Raw genomic sequence first — 17,778 nt, 5'->3', positions numbered from 1 at the left:
TAATATGCACATTCAGCACATCCAATGCATCAAAACATTGTTTTCTAGTTGGAGCCGCGCCTCGTTTTCAAACTGTATGGTTTGACTAAAATGAACAATGACAGCAATATAGTCCACAATGAGCAGCGCTAAAATCAACCTGCGTAGTTGTCCCTCCATTGTGACATTAGAGAGTGTCACATTTATCTTGCAAGTGTACTCTACTTCAACGTTTGCTTTACTTCCTGGATTTTTCCCACATGGAAATTCTGACTAATCAAGAGCAGCTTTCTTGTGCAAGGCATTTGATCTGGTCCGCTTGTAAATGCTGCCGTGAGAACATGAACCAACTCTAGGCAATTATGCAACTTTGTAACAAGATTAGTCCCTGATTCAGACCAAAGCAAGATAACTCTAGGTCTGAAAGCACCCTGAGATCCTTTTTGTTCAACCAGAAATCATCATCATCAAATGCACCAGACTCCATTTAAATAAACACTAATTTCATAATAGTAAAACACACTTCATTCAAAGTGGACAGAAACAAAATATAACTCACAAAGACCATTTTGGTTCGTCTTTCCACTGTTTAACAATTACCATCTCTGGTTTGGTTGAAATTAACCCTCAATTCACTCAGTCAAATGTGAAAATATGCCGGCTTCAGACTTCCTTAAATTACTGTTTTTGTAAAAGGAGTCTGGTGGCTTTGGTGATAGTGATTTTGAGGTCGTTTCTGGTTAAACAAAAAGGATCTTACTCTCTAACAAAAAGGTCCATCTCTGTAAGGATCCTTTCCATAATGTTGTTCAACCTGTCAGTGGCAAAACAAGTACTTTTGGTAAAAGTAAACTGATGGTGCACAAATGCCCTGAGCAGCTTCATCGCAGCCTGCTTCACAGCTACTAGGTGCAGCAGTCTTGCTCAGTACTGGACCATGTTCAAAAACTGTTGTTCCAGTTAGTCACTTAGACACAGAAACATGGACAAATAGGGTCAAGGTTGAAAAATACCAAAGTTACCCTTTAAGTCACAAAAAAGTAAAAGGATATGTTAGCAAAAACATACACAGAAACCAAATATATATTTATATATATAATTTGTCTCCATTTTTAAAACATTTGTATTCAAAATACATTAATTAATTTTTTTTTTTCAAGTCAAACCTATGAAATTGTCTTTGGTCAAGAAAAATATTTTAAAATCTACAGGCTATAAATGTTATTGTACAGGAATGAAACAAAAAAATGTACTCGAGATCATGTAACTGATCAAAATGGGGGGAGCTGATACCAAGTATCTAATCATTTCCATTTGGAGTGCTCCAAATATTTAAAGTGCTTCTGCATTATTCCCTCAGCATTTAATGTGAAAGAAACATCCATTAAAGTAAGGCAGATCGGTTTCATCTACTTCACTGTCCTCTGAAATATATGTACACGTTTTGTTCAGAAGAGGAAGGACACTAAGAGAGTAGAGAGAGATAAAAGGGGCACGGATAGAGCACGATCCTCCAGAAAGATGATGATTATCAAATCAGCTCTAAAGACTGATGTCAGAGCAAAACCTTACAAGATTTGGGAGAGCATCATCACAGCTGTTGATATAAAATATTGGGTGAATAAAAAAAATTAGCAGCCTATTCACACACCATCTAATGATGCCTTTTTTCACACAGCTGTAGACGTCAAGAGGACATAAATTAAGACGAGGAGAGAGTCTCTTTATGAGGGACCAGAGGAGGGGAGGAGATGAGGCAACGTACTGCCAAAGACAACACCGAAGGGTTCATTCATTTCAAGAGCTGAAGAGAGAAGCTTGTTCTGCTTCCCCTTCTTAGGCGGTCACTGCTGTAGTGGACTCATGATGTCTGGAGGTCAGGGTGTATCATTCACTTTTCTCCTGGACACGCGGCGGGCTTTCTCTCTGGGACAACTCAGGGGCTCCGTTAGGACCCTTTCAGGCTCTCTGTGGTGTAGCAACACCTGCTGGTATGGCTGTTTCAGGCCACACCTTCCTACCCGGGTTATGAGGTTTTCCCTACTATGGGGTTGTCCCTAAAACAGAGAAGATAACAAAGATGAGTGCCTTATATTTGTGTGAGTAGAAGCAGCTACGTCTGAGTGATCACAGCTGTAATAATGTAATAAAGTTGTGTGTCACTGGGATTTACAAGGAAAAAAGAAAAGTTTCACAAAGTCATTTACACATGGGCTGCATCCGACATAACATACTAACATGCTATTTAGTTCATTAAAACAGTATGTGAGATTTTTTTGAGTATGTCTAAAACCTTAGTATGAAACCAACAGTACATGAACTGCTTTGAAGTCCCTTCTTTTTATTCCTCCTTTGCATTTTTGCACAGAACCAAACAACAGAACCAGTGCGTAATTATACACTGCAGCTTTGCGGACTCAAAACAGGCATGACAGGCGTGGAATGTAACAGAACAACGTTGGCCTCCAGTGTGACATAACACATAGCAGCAGCACTTTCAATAACAATGGCATGAATGTGTCAGTACCGATCACTTCCATCCCTGTTATATGGTGGCTGATCTCGTCTCATCATTCACAAAAGGATTGTGTGGCTTTTGCGGCCGCTAAACCGGTAAAAATGGAGCAAACAGATAACGTCTAATTCACAAAGCACCCACAGAGGGTGAAATGCTCCACTAACTGCGCTGCCAAGCAGATTGTGTCTCGGTGCTCCGGTGTTATTTGCACGTATTTAAATGAGGTCATATGCATATATTTGGCGGAAAAATTGCCCCTTTCTATGCAAATAAGCCTCATTGCTAAACAACGTCTAATTCACTAACACCAGCGCTAATAGCCACACGCAGTTTGAGTGAAGTAAATAAAGTCTTTAGAAAGCTGGTGCAAACTGGGCGCTCCTCCGCGGAAGCCTCTCGCCCAGACTTTCCGGTGATCGTGGCAGCAGTGATCGTCTGTTAAATCATTCATTCATTCATTCATTCATTCATTCATCTTCTAACCGCTTCATCCTCTTGAGGGTCGCGGGGGGGCTGGAGCCTATCCCAGCTGACATCGGGTGAGAGGCAGGGTACACCCTGGACAGGTCGCCAGACTATCACAGGGCTGACACATAGAGACAAACAACCATTCACACTCACATTCACACCTACGGACAATTTAGAGTTATCAATTAACCTAGTCCCCAATCTGCATGTCTTTGGACTGTGGGAGGAAGCCGGAGTGCCCGGAGAGAACCCACACTGACACGGGGAGAACATGCAAACTCCGCACAGAAGGGCTCCCACACCCGAGATCGAACCGGCAACCCTCTTGCTGTGAGGCGAGAGTGCTAACCACCACACACCGTGCCACCCTCTGTTAAACCAGTCTGTAAATAATATTTTGACATTACTATTATAATCATTATTACTTTAATGGCATCCGAAGATATTGATGCGTTGAACAGGTGACAGTCTGCGGTCGTTCTCAAAACGCACTTCTGTCACGCACTTCAAAAGCAACTTTCAATAATTTATTTTACGAAATGGGGGAAACAAACGTGAACAAAAACGGTTCCATAATTCATATTAAATTCAAAAGATAACGAGCAAACAGCTACAAGTGAGAGGGAATAGTGATAAAGTGGTCAAACTTGGTCAAATCCACAGCCTCAACCCATCCGACACTGTTAGACTGACTCACCAGCAGACATCACTACATTAGGGCATAAAGTATTCAGTACTTTGCCAAACAAAGTCTGCCATTGTTCTGCCATGGTGTTCTTGGCGCAAAGCCAGCATTTAAACTTTGCCATGTGTGGCTTATTGCAATCAGGGGCAAATCAGGTGCGAACTGCACTCAGCTGCCAAACTCTGTGGGCGTGTTTGCACTGGCATATCATTAGCGCAATATCCTTTGTGAATAGGACGTTAAGACGGAGCAAACTGCGGGTGCAAATGAAGTGCAATCCAAGGTGCTATCAGTGGCCACAGTTCATTCTTTGTGAATTCGGCCCTCAGTGTGCAAAGGCCTTTAGGAGCTCCCAAATCTCACTCTTCTCTTCTTTGAGTTAGCTGCTAACTGCTAGCACCTACTTTTTAAATCTCCTGCAGTGGGTTGCACACATAAACACATTAAAATGTCCCATGATCCTGTCTGGCAGGCTGTCCTGTTTATATGGATACTGTTTCAGTGCTGTTACTACTGCCTGTAGCAGCTTTAAGGTAAGACCTCCCTGTCGTGTCCTCTCTTTCCGTGATTGTACCTTATATACAGAACGGCAAGGCGACATAACTGTGTGATATTCCCGCCCTGAACAGGCAGCCTTAAAGGGGTTATGGTTACATGTGTTCAACTGACAAAGATGTTCTCACTGCTACTGCTAACTCACACAATAGTATGCTGAACTGTAGTACACATGATATCAATGTAGTGCATAGTATGCGATTTTGGATACACTGATGACGTGAAAATAATCAGCCATAAAAATTTTAATCAAATCATATACATAACACATTACATTACATATGTATGACAGTACAAATAAAACCGACTTACAAGCTCCCGTACTGCGCCGTGGTGTCACTCCTCATGTTGTGCTGCCTCTGAAGTTCCTCCATGATGTTTCGGAGCTGTTTGAGTGTCTGAAAGGTCTCTTTGGGTTCCTGAATGGTGAACTTGGAGTACTCCTCCTGCTCCCGTTGAGGGCCCTGATACACTGCCATACTGGCACATGCATCTGTGTAGAGGAAACAACATTTTACAGAGCAGCTCCAGGGTTGGACTATACCTGATCATAACATAAATCCCAAGACGTGCTATCCGACCTCATGAAATCAAAAGCGTTGCAGTCCCCCAATTCTAGGGGTGAAAAAAAGTAATGGGACTAGTTGACACAAGACTAGTCTGCGATGTCACTATCTTAACATCTCTCATCCAACAGATTTGAGCTGAGAGATGAGCAGAGAGATCTGAGTGCTGGTAAGATGGAGAGAAGTTTACCACAGTAAATCTACACATACACTGAACAAAAATATAAATGCACCACTTTTGTTTTTGCTCCCATTTTTCATGAGCTGAACTCAAAGATCTAAAACATTTTCTATCCACACTAAAGACCATTTCCTCACAAATATTGTTTACAAATCTGTCTAAATCTGTGTTAGTGAGCACTTCTCCTTTGCCGAGATAATCCATCCCACCTCACAGGTGTGGCATATCAAGATGCTGATTAGACAGCATGAATATTGCACAGGTGTGCCTTAGGCTGGCCACAATAAAAGGTCACTCTGAAATGTGCAGTTTTGCTTTATTGGGGGGGGTCAGAAAACCAGTCAGTATCTGGTGTGACCACCATTTGCCTCACGCAGTGCAACACATCTCCTTCGCATAGAGTTGATCAGGTTGTTGATTGTGGCCTGTGGAATGTTGGTCCACTCCTCTTCAATGGCTGTGTGAAGTTGCTGGATATTGGCAGGAACTGGAACATGCTGTCGTATACGCTGATCCAGAGCATCCCAAACATGCTCAATGGGTGACATGTCCGGTGAGTATGCTGGCCATGCAAGAACTGGGATGTTTTCAGCTTCCAGGAATTGTGTACAGATCCTTGCAACATGGGGCCGTGCATTATCATGCTGCAACATGAGGTGATGGTCGTGGATGAATGGCACAACAATGGGCCTCAGGATCTCGTCACGATATCTCTGTGCATTCAAAATGCCATCAATAAAATGCACCTGTGTTCGTTGTCCATAACATACGCCTGCCCATACCATAACCCCACCGCCACCATGGGCCACTCGATCCACAGCGTTGACATCAGCAAACCGCCCCCCCACACGACGCTTCACATGCTGTCTGCCATCTGCCCTGAACAGTGAAAACTGGGATTCATCCATGAAGAGAACACCTCTCCAACATGCCAAACGCCATCGAATGTGAGCATTTGCCCACTCAAGTTGGTTACGACAACGAACTGCAGTCAGGTCGAGACCCCGATGAGGACGACGAGCATGCAGATGAGCTTCCCTGAGACGGTTTCTGACAGTTTGTGCAGAAATTCTTTGGTTATGCAAACCGATTGTTGCAGCAGCTGTCCGGGTGGCTGGTCTCAGACGATCTTGGAGGTGAACATGCTGGATGTGGAGGTCCTGGGCTGGTGTGGTTACACGTGGTCTGTGGTTGTGAGGCTGGTTGGATGTACTGCCAAACTGTCTGAAACGCCTTTGGAGATGGCTTATGGTAGAGAAATGAACATTCAATTCACAGGCAACAGCTCTGGTGGACATTCCTGCAATCAGCATGCCAATTGCACGCTCCCTCAAAACTTGCGACATCTGTGGCATTGTGCGGTGTGATAAAACTGCACATTTCAGAGTGGCCTTTTATTGTAGCCAGCCTAAGGCACACCTGTGCAATATTCATGCTGTCTAATCAGCATCTTGATATGCCACACCTGTGAGGTGGGATGGATTATCTCGGCAAAGGAGAAGTGCTCACTAACAGATTTAGACAGATTTGTGAACAATATTTGTGAGGAAATGGTCTTTAGTGTGGATAGAAAATGTTTAAGATCTTTGAGTTCAGCTCATGAAAAATGGGAGCAAAAACAAAAGTGGTGCGTTTATATTTTTGTTCAGTGTACTTCCCACATACACTGGTAGGATACAAAGCTGGTTGAAACTCAAAGTATCCCTTTAAGGTGAGTACTTTCAATTCACAGTCATTATTTTAACTGCTAATCCAACATGCTGGAATTGAGACAAACCAATGAAAACCATTACCTCACTTCCACCTCACAACATGCAGTGACATACAGATAATTAACACATGCCTGCATAAATAATTATTACAGGTCACAAGCTCTAACAATGGTGTAACGCCCCAAGAATCTCATAGTGGTGTGGGGTGTGTTATCATCATATCCTGCTCACGCTAATAAATTCAGCGTCTCATGAACAAACACTGACCCTCCATGTTCTGGAGCTTGGTATCATTCGAGGAGAGGAGGGAGAAAATTCTCTCCGTTTCCCGGTCACAGTCTATGTCCAGCTGCAGGTTGGCCAGCACGGTGCTGAAACAGGAGAGAACAAAAGTGTAAGAGGATCTCATCCTGGAGAACACAGCTGAAAGAAGACAGGGGAACAATATTTTCATTTGTTTAGAATAAAAAACAGATCCAGTTGAGCCCTGGGTGTGTTCTCTGTAAATTCTATGGATTAAATAACCCGTATTCTACAGCTCGCTCTCTTCAATCAAATACAATACCTTTGTTGTCTGTCCGTCACACTCGCCTTGAGACACGTGGTGATCGAGCTTTTGTCTCTGTGATTTCTTTCTTGTTGTATGTTGCCCTTGTGAAGCACTTTGTGACCTATGTCTGCGAGGAGCGCTATATCAATAAATTTCACTTAGTTATTTACTTAAATAACGACAAATACACAGGAGGGCGAAAAGAAAGTGGAACTGAGCAGTGAACGACCTGTCGTCACACTGAGGCTGCACAGTGACTGAACAGATGATGGAGTAGAAATGTTTCTGTTCAGATTTGGGATGAAAGTGAGTATTAAGTGCAGTCAGACAGCTACAGTAGATTAGACCATGGCAAAAACTATCAATCCTGTTTTCAATTAGAATAAGTCAGCCTTAAAAAAAGAAGCAAACATCATTTGTTGACAGCTTCAAACATAAAGATACATTTCTTCTATGCTGTGTTAAGAGTGTTGCTCCGGGTTTGCATGTGTCAATCAGTTTATGGCAGGAGTGTCCAAACTTCGTTTTAATGAGGGCCAGATTAGATAATTGCTTATTTAATCAAATTAGACAAACGCAACAGTTTAATCTTCCAGTGACAAAGTATTCAACTTTCCACTGCCACGCTGCTGACTTAACGCCACTTTGCTGTCTGCTGTTTGTTTGCTTATTTACCATCTCTATGAAAACTTATCAGTTCTGCCTTCCTACTTGGTCCATATCAACAAACTGTATGATCGTCCTGAAGTGAACTTGCTCGATTAAGTAATATTCAATGGCGGGCCACATGTAGTCTATCTTGAAAGACAAGCCGTGGCTGGTTTAAAACTGTTCTGCGGGCCACGATTGGCCCCCACGCTGGACTTTGGACATGCCTGGTTTATGGCAACAAGCGTCTGGCAGGTACTGTAAAACAGCCCACCGGCCATTTTAGAGAATTTATATCAGTTTGTTTCCAGTTCTACTCTCCGTGAGTATTTTCATTACAGCAGCCGCATCGAGGTGGCTGGTGAAATTTACTACCAATGGCAGGGTTTCAAAACAGCGGTGGGCACTTTAATTAAGGTTTAATTGCAATCTACAACACATGTCCCACAAAACAGCAGCAAAAATATTAAATACTTTGTAGACGACGTATTTCCTGTCATGGTGGTGCTAATGCAAACACTTACGCTGTGCAGGGCTTACAACCCGGCGCGTTGTTACTCTGGTTTTTGCAGCACTGCCAGGCTCCACCGGTGTAATTAGACGGATGGTAGGTGGACAGGCGTCCCTCGTTGCAGCGGCTGACCTGGCCCAGGACCTCCAACCACTCACTGGCCTCTACACAGTTTCCTGCTTGCACATACAGAAGCTTCTCAGAGTGGACCACCTGAAACATCTGACCCCAGAGAAAGAGAGCGGTTTAAAGGCCAAGGCCTGACAGTCTTTATAGAAATCATTTCCAAGATTATTTCTAGGACACTTTCAAATTCCTAAAGCTTTACGTGAAAGACTGACAAACAGGTCTGGCTGTGCTTACAGTGACAGCAGGCCAAAGGTTGTAACAAGTGAAATGTTGCAGGCATCGCAAATCTGACATTTACTTTGTTTTATATGAAATTGGACAATTTCCAGGACATTTTGTTCATATGTGTCATTTCCCAACACTTCTCCATGTCTAAAGTGCTTCAGGCTACAAGCATGTCAGGTCTTTGAGGTACAGAGGAGTGAAAACAACTCATGTATCTCACGAGACTACCAATAAATAATCACGTCTTTATTGGACTTGGAATTTAACTTACTTAACCCCCACTTGTTAGCTTAACGTCACCCCAACCGTAACCCTACAATGCACGTCGCCCTACTGTGGCTTCTTGAGTTGGGTAATTGCCACAGGAATATTTTTTAAAGTGGTTGAGATGTTTCCAGGCACACCTTGTCTGCCTATGCTGTCAGCCTGGTCAAGTGCAGGTGGTACAGATCAGACTCTTCCCAACTCTCACAGGTCTTAAAATGTTTTTCCTGATTTGTTTCTGTGACCGTGGACTTTCCACACCACCATACGATACAATCACAAAGGATCTCAATAAAAGATTTGTAAAATGGAGTACAAATTTTATAAGTCTGGGAAAACACATGAGCTGTTGGACCTTTTTATAAATCGCACAGGCACATTGATCCCACGAAAGCTTGTGGTCTGTAAGAAGTCCCAGCTACTTATACTCTGTCACCACCTCGATCTCCTCTCCTGTTCTGTTAGCAGGACTGGGTGGTGGGAAATTGCATCTGAGATCAAACTTTCAACTCGGGGAAAAGTTCCCATTACAAAGGGGGCCAATACTTTAGAAGTGATGATTGGGTGTCTGAGGGGACTTGGCTTACATTTTTGCGGTTAAAGGCACTTTCATCCAGTTTCTCCACTGCCTGGATATTTTTGACACTGATGATGCAGAGGGCCTCTTTCCCTGGAAAGCAGAAGTCATTGTGTTAAATGCGTGTGAAGAATAACTCACAGTGATGATTAGAAATATCAACAACTCTAATGTTTTAGGTTTTTCTGTAAGTAGAAAATATAAGAAGAAGGTGTAAGTGAATGAATGTACTGTAGGTCTTCCACACCTTTCAATATGCCGTCTAACAGTGTAAGCCACAGTGCTCTAGATATGTTTCTTTTTACTGCCATTTCTGAAAAACAATCTCTCATTCCTGACAGTAATAACAGCTATTTACTTCTGTTGAAATCAGCTTTTGTTAATTGCCTCCCACAATGAATGTTTAGGCTAGCAGCGTGCTCCGAACTATCAAATTTGTTGATTCACAGTCTAAATTCCAGGTTAACAACCCAAAAAAAAAGCACTGCATTTGGCACCAATCACTGTCAGAATGTTCACATGGTGATGTTTGCTGCCATCGAAGACAGCAGGAATTCTGCCACCAAAAAGATTCCCACAGATTTGACCTTGTCAACATGACATGATCTTATTAAAAAAATCCATGACTTTAGTGCTCGTCACAGCTCTTGTAGCTGCAGTTTCTTTAATAGGCCTTCAGGTCCAGACACACCAAACCAACATCAAAAAACTAACAGCAACGGAGGCTGACTGTTGTGTCACCTCACGTCCTCTGTGTCTCGGCCAAGAAGTTGCACTTGAACACAGGGGAAATACTATAGCCAGGAGCCAACTATGGATGAGAGGAAATAACTCAACATGCCAGCGGCGGCGGTCTGTATTCCTCATTCAAAAAGGAAACCTCAAGATTCAATATGCTAGTTAGCTAGCTAGCACATAACACAAATGACAGACCATCACAAACTGCTTCTGCTGAAGAGCTCCATGGCAACACCTCGCCTAATGTAACAGGTTTGTTTTGATCTTACGACTTCTTGACATTTTTTTTTATGCTTTCCTCACCTCCAGATTCTTGAGGTTCTTGTGCACTGGGATGAATTGTCAATCAGAGTGACTTAATTTACTGTCGGGCATGAATAAACAAGCTGAATCCGCCAAAAAATGCAGACAAAGGTTGACTATACTGCAACAACTAGGGCGACAGACACTAACCAACGCTGACCAAGACGTGACTGTAATCTTGGCAGAGCCTTTCTAGAAACGTAACAAAACCAAATTCAAAGGTGTGTACGCAGTTTCAAATACAACCGCTTCTCTTCTTAAAAAAATTCTGACAACCCGACTTTGACAGAGAAGTCAATAGATCTTCATGCACCACTCAAATATCCAACTTTTAATGCTGACAAACATCTTCACAGAGAATGTAAACTGTTTTCATTGCACAAACCAACTCAGTTATTGATAGAAATCCTTCATCTCTTCTAGAATTTGTTTATTGTAAGCAGTGAAGTAGTGATAAAAGTTCAGCTTGACACATCTGGACGCCCCAAATGATCAGTCAAAAAAGATAAGTACCCTAATTTATCATGACATCCTCCATTTCTGATAAATCACATGACCGTAAAACATATTTTGACCCTTTCTCTTGAGTACTCCTGAGAAGATGGTATTTTACTTAGTTTAAAAAGCCCTAAAAACTGTGTTACCACACACCAATCAGTTCAACACAATAATATATGCTGGCTTCCCCTTAATATTAATCATTTCAGAGGCTTTTAATGTCTATATACTACATACCATTATTAACAGGCACTTCTTCTATGTGTAAGATTGGAAAAGTTTTTACTTTGGCGCCATCTGGTGGTAAATTTAAGAGAATGATGCTGTGACAGGAAGCACTGCATGTGGCCATCTTCTGTTAGGTTCATCTTTTTTATGCTACAATTTCTGGGTGAAATAAATGTGGTTGGAGTACGAGATGATAGAGAGAGTTCTCACCTTTATGTTTGTGGTAGGAGAGCTCCCTGTTGGTCACTCTGAGCCATCGCTTTTTAAAGTTTCTCTTGCCAAGGCGTTTCCTGCCCTGGGCACGTTTCTGTACTTCCCTATGGAGGACACACACGAGACTGAGGTTCAAAAACTGATCAACGTTTTACAGGCAGTAAACAAATGTATTATTTTCAGGATCTTCTTTTGGTTTTGTTTGAATTAGATTGACCAGCTGGATAAAGAAAAACCTCCGCTCTGATTTTAAATAAATATCAACTGAATTCTAAGCAGTAAAATGTGTGTCTGGTGCAAAACTTTACTTGACTGCCTAACTATTCTCAGCCTGCATCACTGACATTACATTACATGAGGCTATAGTGAAGTCTTACTGGTTAGATTTCTGTCACTGCTGCACAATTAAACTTTCCACTGACCACACATGGTAAGGATTTCATTTTTATAGTCGCTAAAGCTTTCTTTAGCCTTCGTCACTCAGTGATATCAGCGACTTTTTTTCTGCACTTTCTCCCAACAGACCACTTAAATCTCATAAGGAAGAGTGGTTAAAAGAGGCAGCAGACACAAGCTGTACTCTTTATGTCGCCTCCTCTTCCTCCTGATCCTGACCAGGCTCATAATGAACACTCACCCCTCCTTGAGAACTACTGCATCCTCCAGCCCACTGGACTCTTTGCTGACGTTTGACGAGATCTCATCAAGAAACTGGAAAACAGAATTGATGAAGATTTCAGCCTTCACCATTCAAATGATAAATAAATATTAACACTAACATTCTTTGGACTCTTTGAGTATATTAACAAAATACCTTTTTAACTTTTTCGATACACTTGTCTTCTTGGAATGATTTGAAGAAGTCGTACATGTAGGTTTCTTTGAAACTAGACTACAAAGAGAAAAAGAGACAGATTTTAAAATCGTGCATGTGACACTGTTTGAACAATCAAAATTTAAAAACCAGTATTTGCCATTCACTATACAATAGACTATATTTAACTCAACTGCTTTGTTTATTAGATTTTCAAGAAATGAAAGAAATTCTGTTTAGGACTTTAGATCGTACTTAATCTTACCAGTTTTTTTGACAAACTACCCCAGCTGCCCAGCGTCTGGATTGTTTTTGAGATGAGTGTAAGTGTGCGGGAAATCTCAGGATCCTAGAATTGAAGAAAAACGTACAGCGACATCAGTACACTGTAGAGGCCATGTGTGAATTTGCTCTCCAAAATATTTATGAAAACGGTGCCAGGGCCGTGCACTTACAGGATGGTGGGAGCGGAGCTGGAAGGAGTGTGGAGAAAGGACAGCGACAGCGAAGAACCGCAGGAAAACAAAGCTGCTAACGGCCGAGTATTGAACGTGTGGATCAGCTGTAGAGAGAAGGAACATGGTGACAACTGATTCTGGCTTCACAACACAAGCTCATTCAATCGATAAGCACAACCTACGCTTAATTTAGAGTCACCAGTTAACCTGCATGTCTTTGGACTGTGAGAGGAAGCTGGAGTACCTGAAGAAAACCCACGGTGACACAGGGAGAGCATGCAAACTGTGCACAGAAGGGCTCCCCCACCCCTGGGTTCAAACCAGGAACCCTCTTGCTGTGAGGTGACAATGCTAACCACTGGACCACCATGCCAGTGAAAAATATACAGAACTTAGTAAATGAACTGTAAAGTAATTTGGTGTGGAGCCCAGGACTGTCAACATATTTAGTGCCTTTACAACAATAAACTAGTGTCCTGCTGAACTGCTGCACAATTTCTGAGGAACAAAGGAAACAACACAGACGGAGGAACATTTACATGCCTGTGGTGGGTCAAGATGGGTTTTGTTTTGCTTGGTTTTGAGGTTTCTTTTCTTAATGTGTGAAGGATAATTTCTCAAACAAAGTGGCAGCAAAAAAACACTGAAGGCTTAATTTACCTGGGAAGCGTTTGCAGGCCAAGTGTCGCAGTGACCTGAAGACATCACACATAAGTGGGGGACAGCTGGAGCTGGACTGCGTGATGGAGGAAAAGACTTTCTGGACATAACCCTGAAGGTTCTCCTGCAGAGGGAACAAACATTAGTACTGCTGTAGTTTACGTACATTTGATAAAGACAGGAACACTAATATGCAGACCGTAAGGACCGCTGAAATCAATGATGATACAGAAGATGTAAGGAGAAGTCAGTGGAAGCTGAAATGCGGCAAGACATTCTGTTTTATGACCAACTGTATGTTTCATTTCCGGGATTTAAGATCCAAAACTTTCTCAACAATCTTTGGACAGCTGGTTGCCCTATCTTTGTCCATGGCAATATTTGGAGTAACTGCTCTAGATTTTAACTTAAGTAGAGCGCAAGCGGGCATTATTTATTTCTGCTTAGGTTCACCCTGTGTAAATGGAATTTAATTAATTTCTCTGTTTGTTCCCGAGTTGATGGGTGGGTGGGGTTGTCTTTTTGTCCTTACTGGTTCTGTCTTTGTTTATTAATATTCTGTATATCTTTATTGAATTACCAATAAAAATACCTTATTTACAAAAAAAAAAAGGATCTTGTGCTTGTCTGTGGACAGGTTTGTAAGACACATGTGCATTTACCTTGTTAACCTCCACGTTGTCACCTTCCTTTAGTTTAACCGGATCTATCTCACATGTTTTGTTGGATTCACAAATCTGTGAAGGATTGAAAAGGACAAAAAAATGACAAACAATTAGAGTCAGGTGATGAGTAACAAGGGCTGAGTTTCTGTGTTGTGTGGAACTGCGGATTTATTCCAGTTCGGGTGTGTTGAGGCTCTAAAATTAGCATTCAATAAGTCATTTAATAAACAGTAATATAAAGCCGCAGATTAAAGACAGATTATGACGACAACCAAGAACAATATACGGCACATTTTGCAGGTGCAGGTCTCAAAAAGCCACAAATGAACCACTGATCTTCACATTAATGTGCGTCAATGAGAGGAAATTCTTGAAAAGGGGTTTCAGAGGGAAGTGACCAATGCAGTGCCCTGTCAGAACTCCAAAGCCACCAAATACATCTGCTTGTTTGTTGTGGAAAAGCAGCTGCTGAAGTGCAGTTTTCCACACTGACCTCAGTGACTCATGCCCATTCTGACATCTACACTGAATGTGTGTGTGTGTGTCCTCGTTACTCATACCTCATCTATTACAGGCTTCAGGGTAACTGCCAGGTAATTCTTTCCCACAATCTTCATCATGTCATCAATGCAGCGTGCTGCCAGTGAGTTGCCTCGGAATATAGTGTTAGCCTCCCTGTGTGGACACAGAAATATTCCACCAACATCAATCAGACATTATCACCAGCTCTGACTACATCATAACATTTTTTAAGTTATGGACATCATTTCGTCTTCATATTCATTATATAGGTATCACATTTTGTGCACCATCTCATCCATTGTTAGACAGTTTCACAAGTTTATCAAAGTGAAAATAGAAGTAATATGAAACGTATCAGACTCCCCTTTTCAGAGCTGCTTCCTTTTTTAAATTCAGCTTTGGTTAAATTATCACAGCCTCAAAAAATGATGGTCAAACACTACAAAATTAGGTTGTCAAAAAAGGAACTTTACTTAAATGCTTTGAGGCTTTGAGAGGTAACAGCGTGGCCCATGATATATATCTTGTACATGTCTAAGAGTCTACACGCCATTGTGTACCTATACTGTACTATAATGTACTGCAGGTTGCATGTGTAAGTACTCACTGAGTGTTCTCCAGCTCTAGTGCTGCCACAGCAGAGACAAAAGGCACAAAGCGATTGTGGTGGAGCAGCAGTCGAACCGTGGGCAGAACAGCCTCGTATCGCTCTCTGCAGATGTCCCCCAAAATGTGTGCTGCTGACGCTGAGATGGGCTGAAGGAGGGTGAAATATATTGAGAGTATTTAGAGGAGGTGAAACTGATAAACTCCATTATTATATTTCTAATACATTTTACAAACAAAGGAAAAGCTGAAGCGTCTGTCTCACCTTCACATCTGGGGATTTGAGCAGCAGGTTGCAGAGTGGTGTGTAGCAGGTAGATGGCAGCACCGTGTCTTCTATGTAGGTCAGCTTCAAACGCAAGGATCCCAAATCATCAGACTTGGACTTGCTGCCGTTCCCTTTAGGCTGGAGGAGATACCTGTTAGAGCACAGGAAGAAAGACACCATGTTACTGTGGTGCATGGAAAAACAAGTGTTTTCAACTTCATGACCGACCAGTTTCCTTAGAAACCGAGCAAGTTCAACCTAACAAACCTAGCACACAAAAAACATAACACAACCTACCTAAAATTACACATGGGCCTAATAATTTTAGGCTCACTACCGCATTCAGAAAAATGGAGGCTGATGGGATGGTTGATCCTGCTGACCTGAAACCATCTGCTCAATACATCAGACACTAACTGTGCTATTATTATGGGTAAAAAAGGACAGCTAAAAGGAAAAAAGAAGAGTGTCTGCACATGGAATTAAACCTCTCAAAATAAAGAACAAAAAGTATCTTCATCAATAATTTTTTGTTTCTGATGTTTCTGTTAAACACATATATAAGCAACTTATAGAGTCGCTGAATAGGAGAAATACTGCAATAGACAGTAATATATAACTGGCAGACTTTATATAAAAACTGTGGCTTATTTTTTTCAAGTTTGGGGCAACACTTACACTTATACATCCTTCAAAAGAGAGCAATCAGGACAGTTCACAATGTGGGGCACAGGGAACACAGTGTTTTTTAAAGTCACATGCATTCAATTTTTAAGATCTGGTCAGATTTAAAACTACAATAACCATGTTTAAAGTGCAAGATAATTCAGTTCCAGGCAACATTCACAAGATGGTTTGTGACAGGGAGGGGGGGGGTTATAATTTCAGAGGGGTCTGGGTATTTTCAGTGTGTGGGATGAACGTGTGGAATGGGCTGCGTAATGAGTTGAAACAAAGCACAAATGCAAATACAAAAAATATATTTTTGGCAGATATATAGACGAGGAAAGGTTGTGTTAGGGGAGTGCATATTTATTTTGTAATACTGGGTGGTACTTGGACTGTATACTTGGACAGTTATATATTAGTTGTAAATAAAGTTGGGAATTTGTTGAAACAATATACGAGTTAAAAGCAGAAATGTAAGAAAAGGGGTAGAGACATAAACTTTACTTCTACCTACTCCTTTATAGAAACTGTTATCTTTGTCTTTTTTGTTTTTTATTATGTTTATTTCTTTATTTTTGGTTTGAGATTAAGTCATTTATTCATTCATTTGTTTTCTAACTGGGATAATGCTGCCCTTGGAAATAAATCAGCATCACAAAGCTCTTCTAGATCAGCCTTTAACATGTTTTACCCAACGAGCATGGAAGCTCTTTGCAAAAATAATAAAATGGGACACAAAAACAAATAGCAGATTCTTGAATGATGCGTTTAAACACATTAATGTCTGATGTATAATTCAAGAGACTATTAGAGATTAGGGCTGCAACTAATGACTGTTTAAATATTGATAAATCTGACAATTATTTTCACGATTATTTGAAAATTTTTTATCACAATTTCCCAGAGCCCAAAGAGAAATTTTCAAAATGTTTCTTTGTTCCAATCAACAGTCCAAAACCCAAAGACTCCTGATTTACGCTCATAAATGTGGAAAAAGAGCATCAAATTCTCACATTAACGAGGCTGAAACTGACATTTTTGCTTAAAAAAAAAAAGAGACCAAAACGATTAATTATCAAAATAGCTGGTGATTAATTTCCTTTCCATCAGCTAATCTACTAAACGACTGATGATTGCAGCTCTACTGCGTATACACTAATACACCTGGAGGGTATTCTACTGTAGCTACTGTTGCTCTGAAGTGTCACCAAGATGAAAGTAGCTCAAATTCCTCATAAAAAGCAGCTCCAGGAACGACTCAGTGAAGCTAACACCTACTTGTATACACCTTAGAAGCAGGAAGACAGCTGTTTTAGCAATTCTGATGGACTAAATACCTTTGACTTAAAATCAAAGGATTTGTTAAATAGGTAAGAGAATACTGCTCATATTTCTGCTGCATGCACGTCTCCCAAAGAGCCAACAGGTGGAGCAAAACACAAAATGATTAAATGCAGAGTTGAGCTGCAGTGCTTCAAAAAGCTGCAGCTACATACAGTGGGCTCGTCCATAACCTGCCTGAGCTGTAATCACGTTACACAGAGTCATTTCTAGGAAGAAGTGAACAG

At 41.4% G+C, this 17,778-nt stretch overlaps 1 protein-coding gene across 1 annotated transcript in view; it reads right to left on the bottom strand.

Moving 5' to 3' along the window:
* The window catches only part of rasa2 (RAS p21 protein activator 2), a 346,877-nt gene that overhangs the window by 304,244 nt on the left and 24,855 nt on the right, over nucleotides 1-17,778 (bottom strand). The window contains exons 10-24 of the mRNA XM_049575935.1: nucleotides 15,539-15,692; nucleotides 15,275-15,423; nucleotides 14,706-14,820; nucleotides 14,143-14,217; nucleotides 13,481-13,604; nucleotides 12,818-12,924; nucleotides 12,628-12,711; nucleotides 12,363-12,440; nucleotides 12,186-12,259; nucleotides 11,546-11,652; nucleotides 9,579-9,661; nucleotides 8,387-8,595; nucleotides 6,932-7,035; nucleotides 4,518-4,698; nucleotides 140-2,036 (exon numbers count right to left, since the gene is read on the bottom strand). Coding sequence (XP_049431892.1) covers nucleotides 2,006-2,036; nucleotides 4,518-4,698; nucleotides 6,932-7,035; nucleotides 8,387-8,595; nucleotides 9,579-9,661; nucleotides 11,546-11,652; nucleotides 12,186-12,259; nucleotides 12,363-12,440; nucleotides 12,628-12,711; nucleotides 12,818-12,924; nucleotides 13,481-13,604; nucleotides 14,143-14,217; nucleotides 14,706-14,820; nucleotides 15,275-15,423; nucleotides 15,539-15,692 — 1,675 coding nt within the window. The 3' untranslated portion in view covers nucleotides 140-2,005. The remainder of the gene's footprint in view (nucleotides 1-139; nucleotides 2,037-4,517; nucleotides 4,699-6,931; nucleotides 7,036-8,386; nucleotides 8,596-9,578; nucleotides 9,662-11,545; nucleotides 11,653-12,185; nucleotides 12,260-12,362; nucleotides 12,441-12,627; nucleotides 12,712-12,817; nucleotides 12,925-13,480; nucleotides 13,605-14,142; nucleotides 14,218-14,705; nucleotides 14,821-15,274; nucleotides 15,424-15,538; nucleotides 15,693-17,778) is intronic.

The sequence above is a fragment of the Epinephelus fuscoguttatus genome, linkage group LG5 (genome assembly GCF_011397635.1).
Source record: "Epinephelus fuscoguttatus linkage group LG5, E.fuscoguttatus.final_Chr_v1".
Lineage (NCBI taxonomy): Eukaryota > Metazoa > Chordata > Actinopteri > Perciformes > Serranidae > Epinephelus > Epinephelus fuscoguttatus.
Note: the sequence above shows the minus strand (reverse complement) of the source record. Positions and strands in the feature narration are given on the sequence as shown.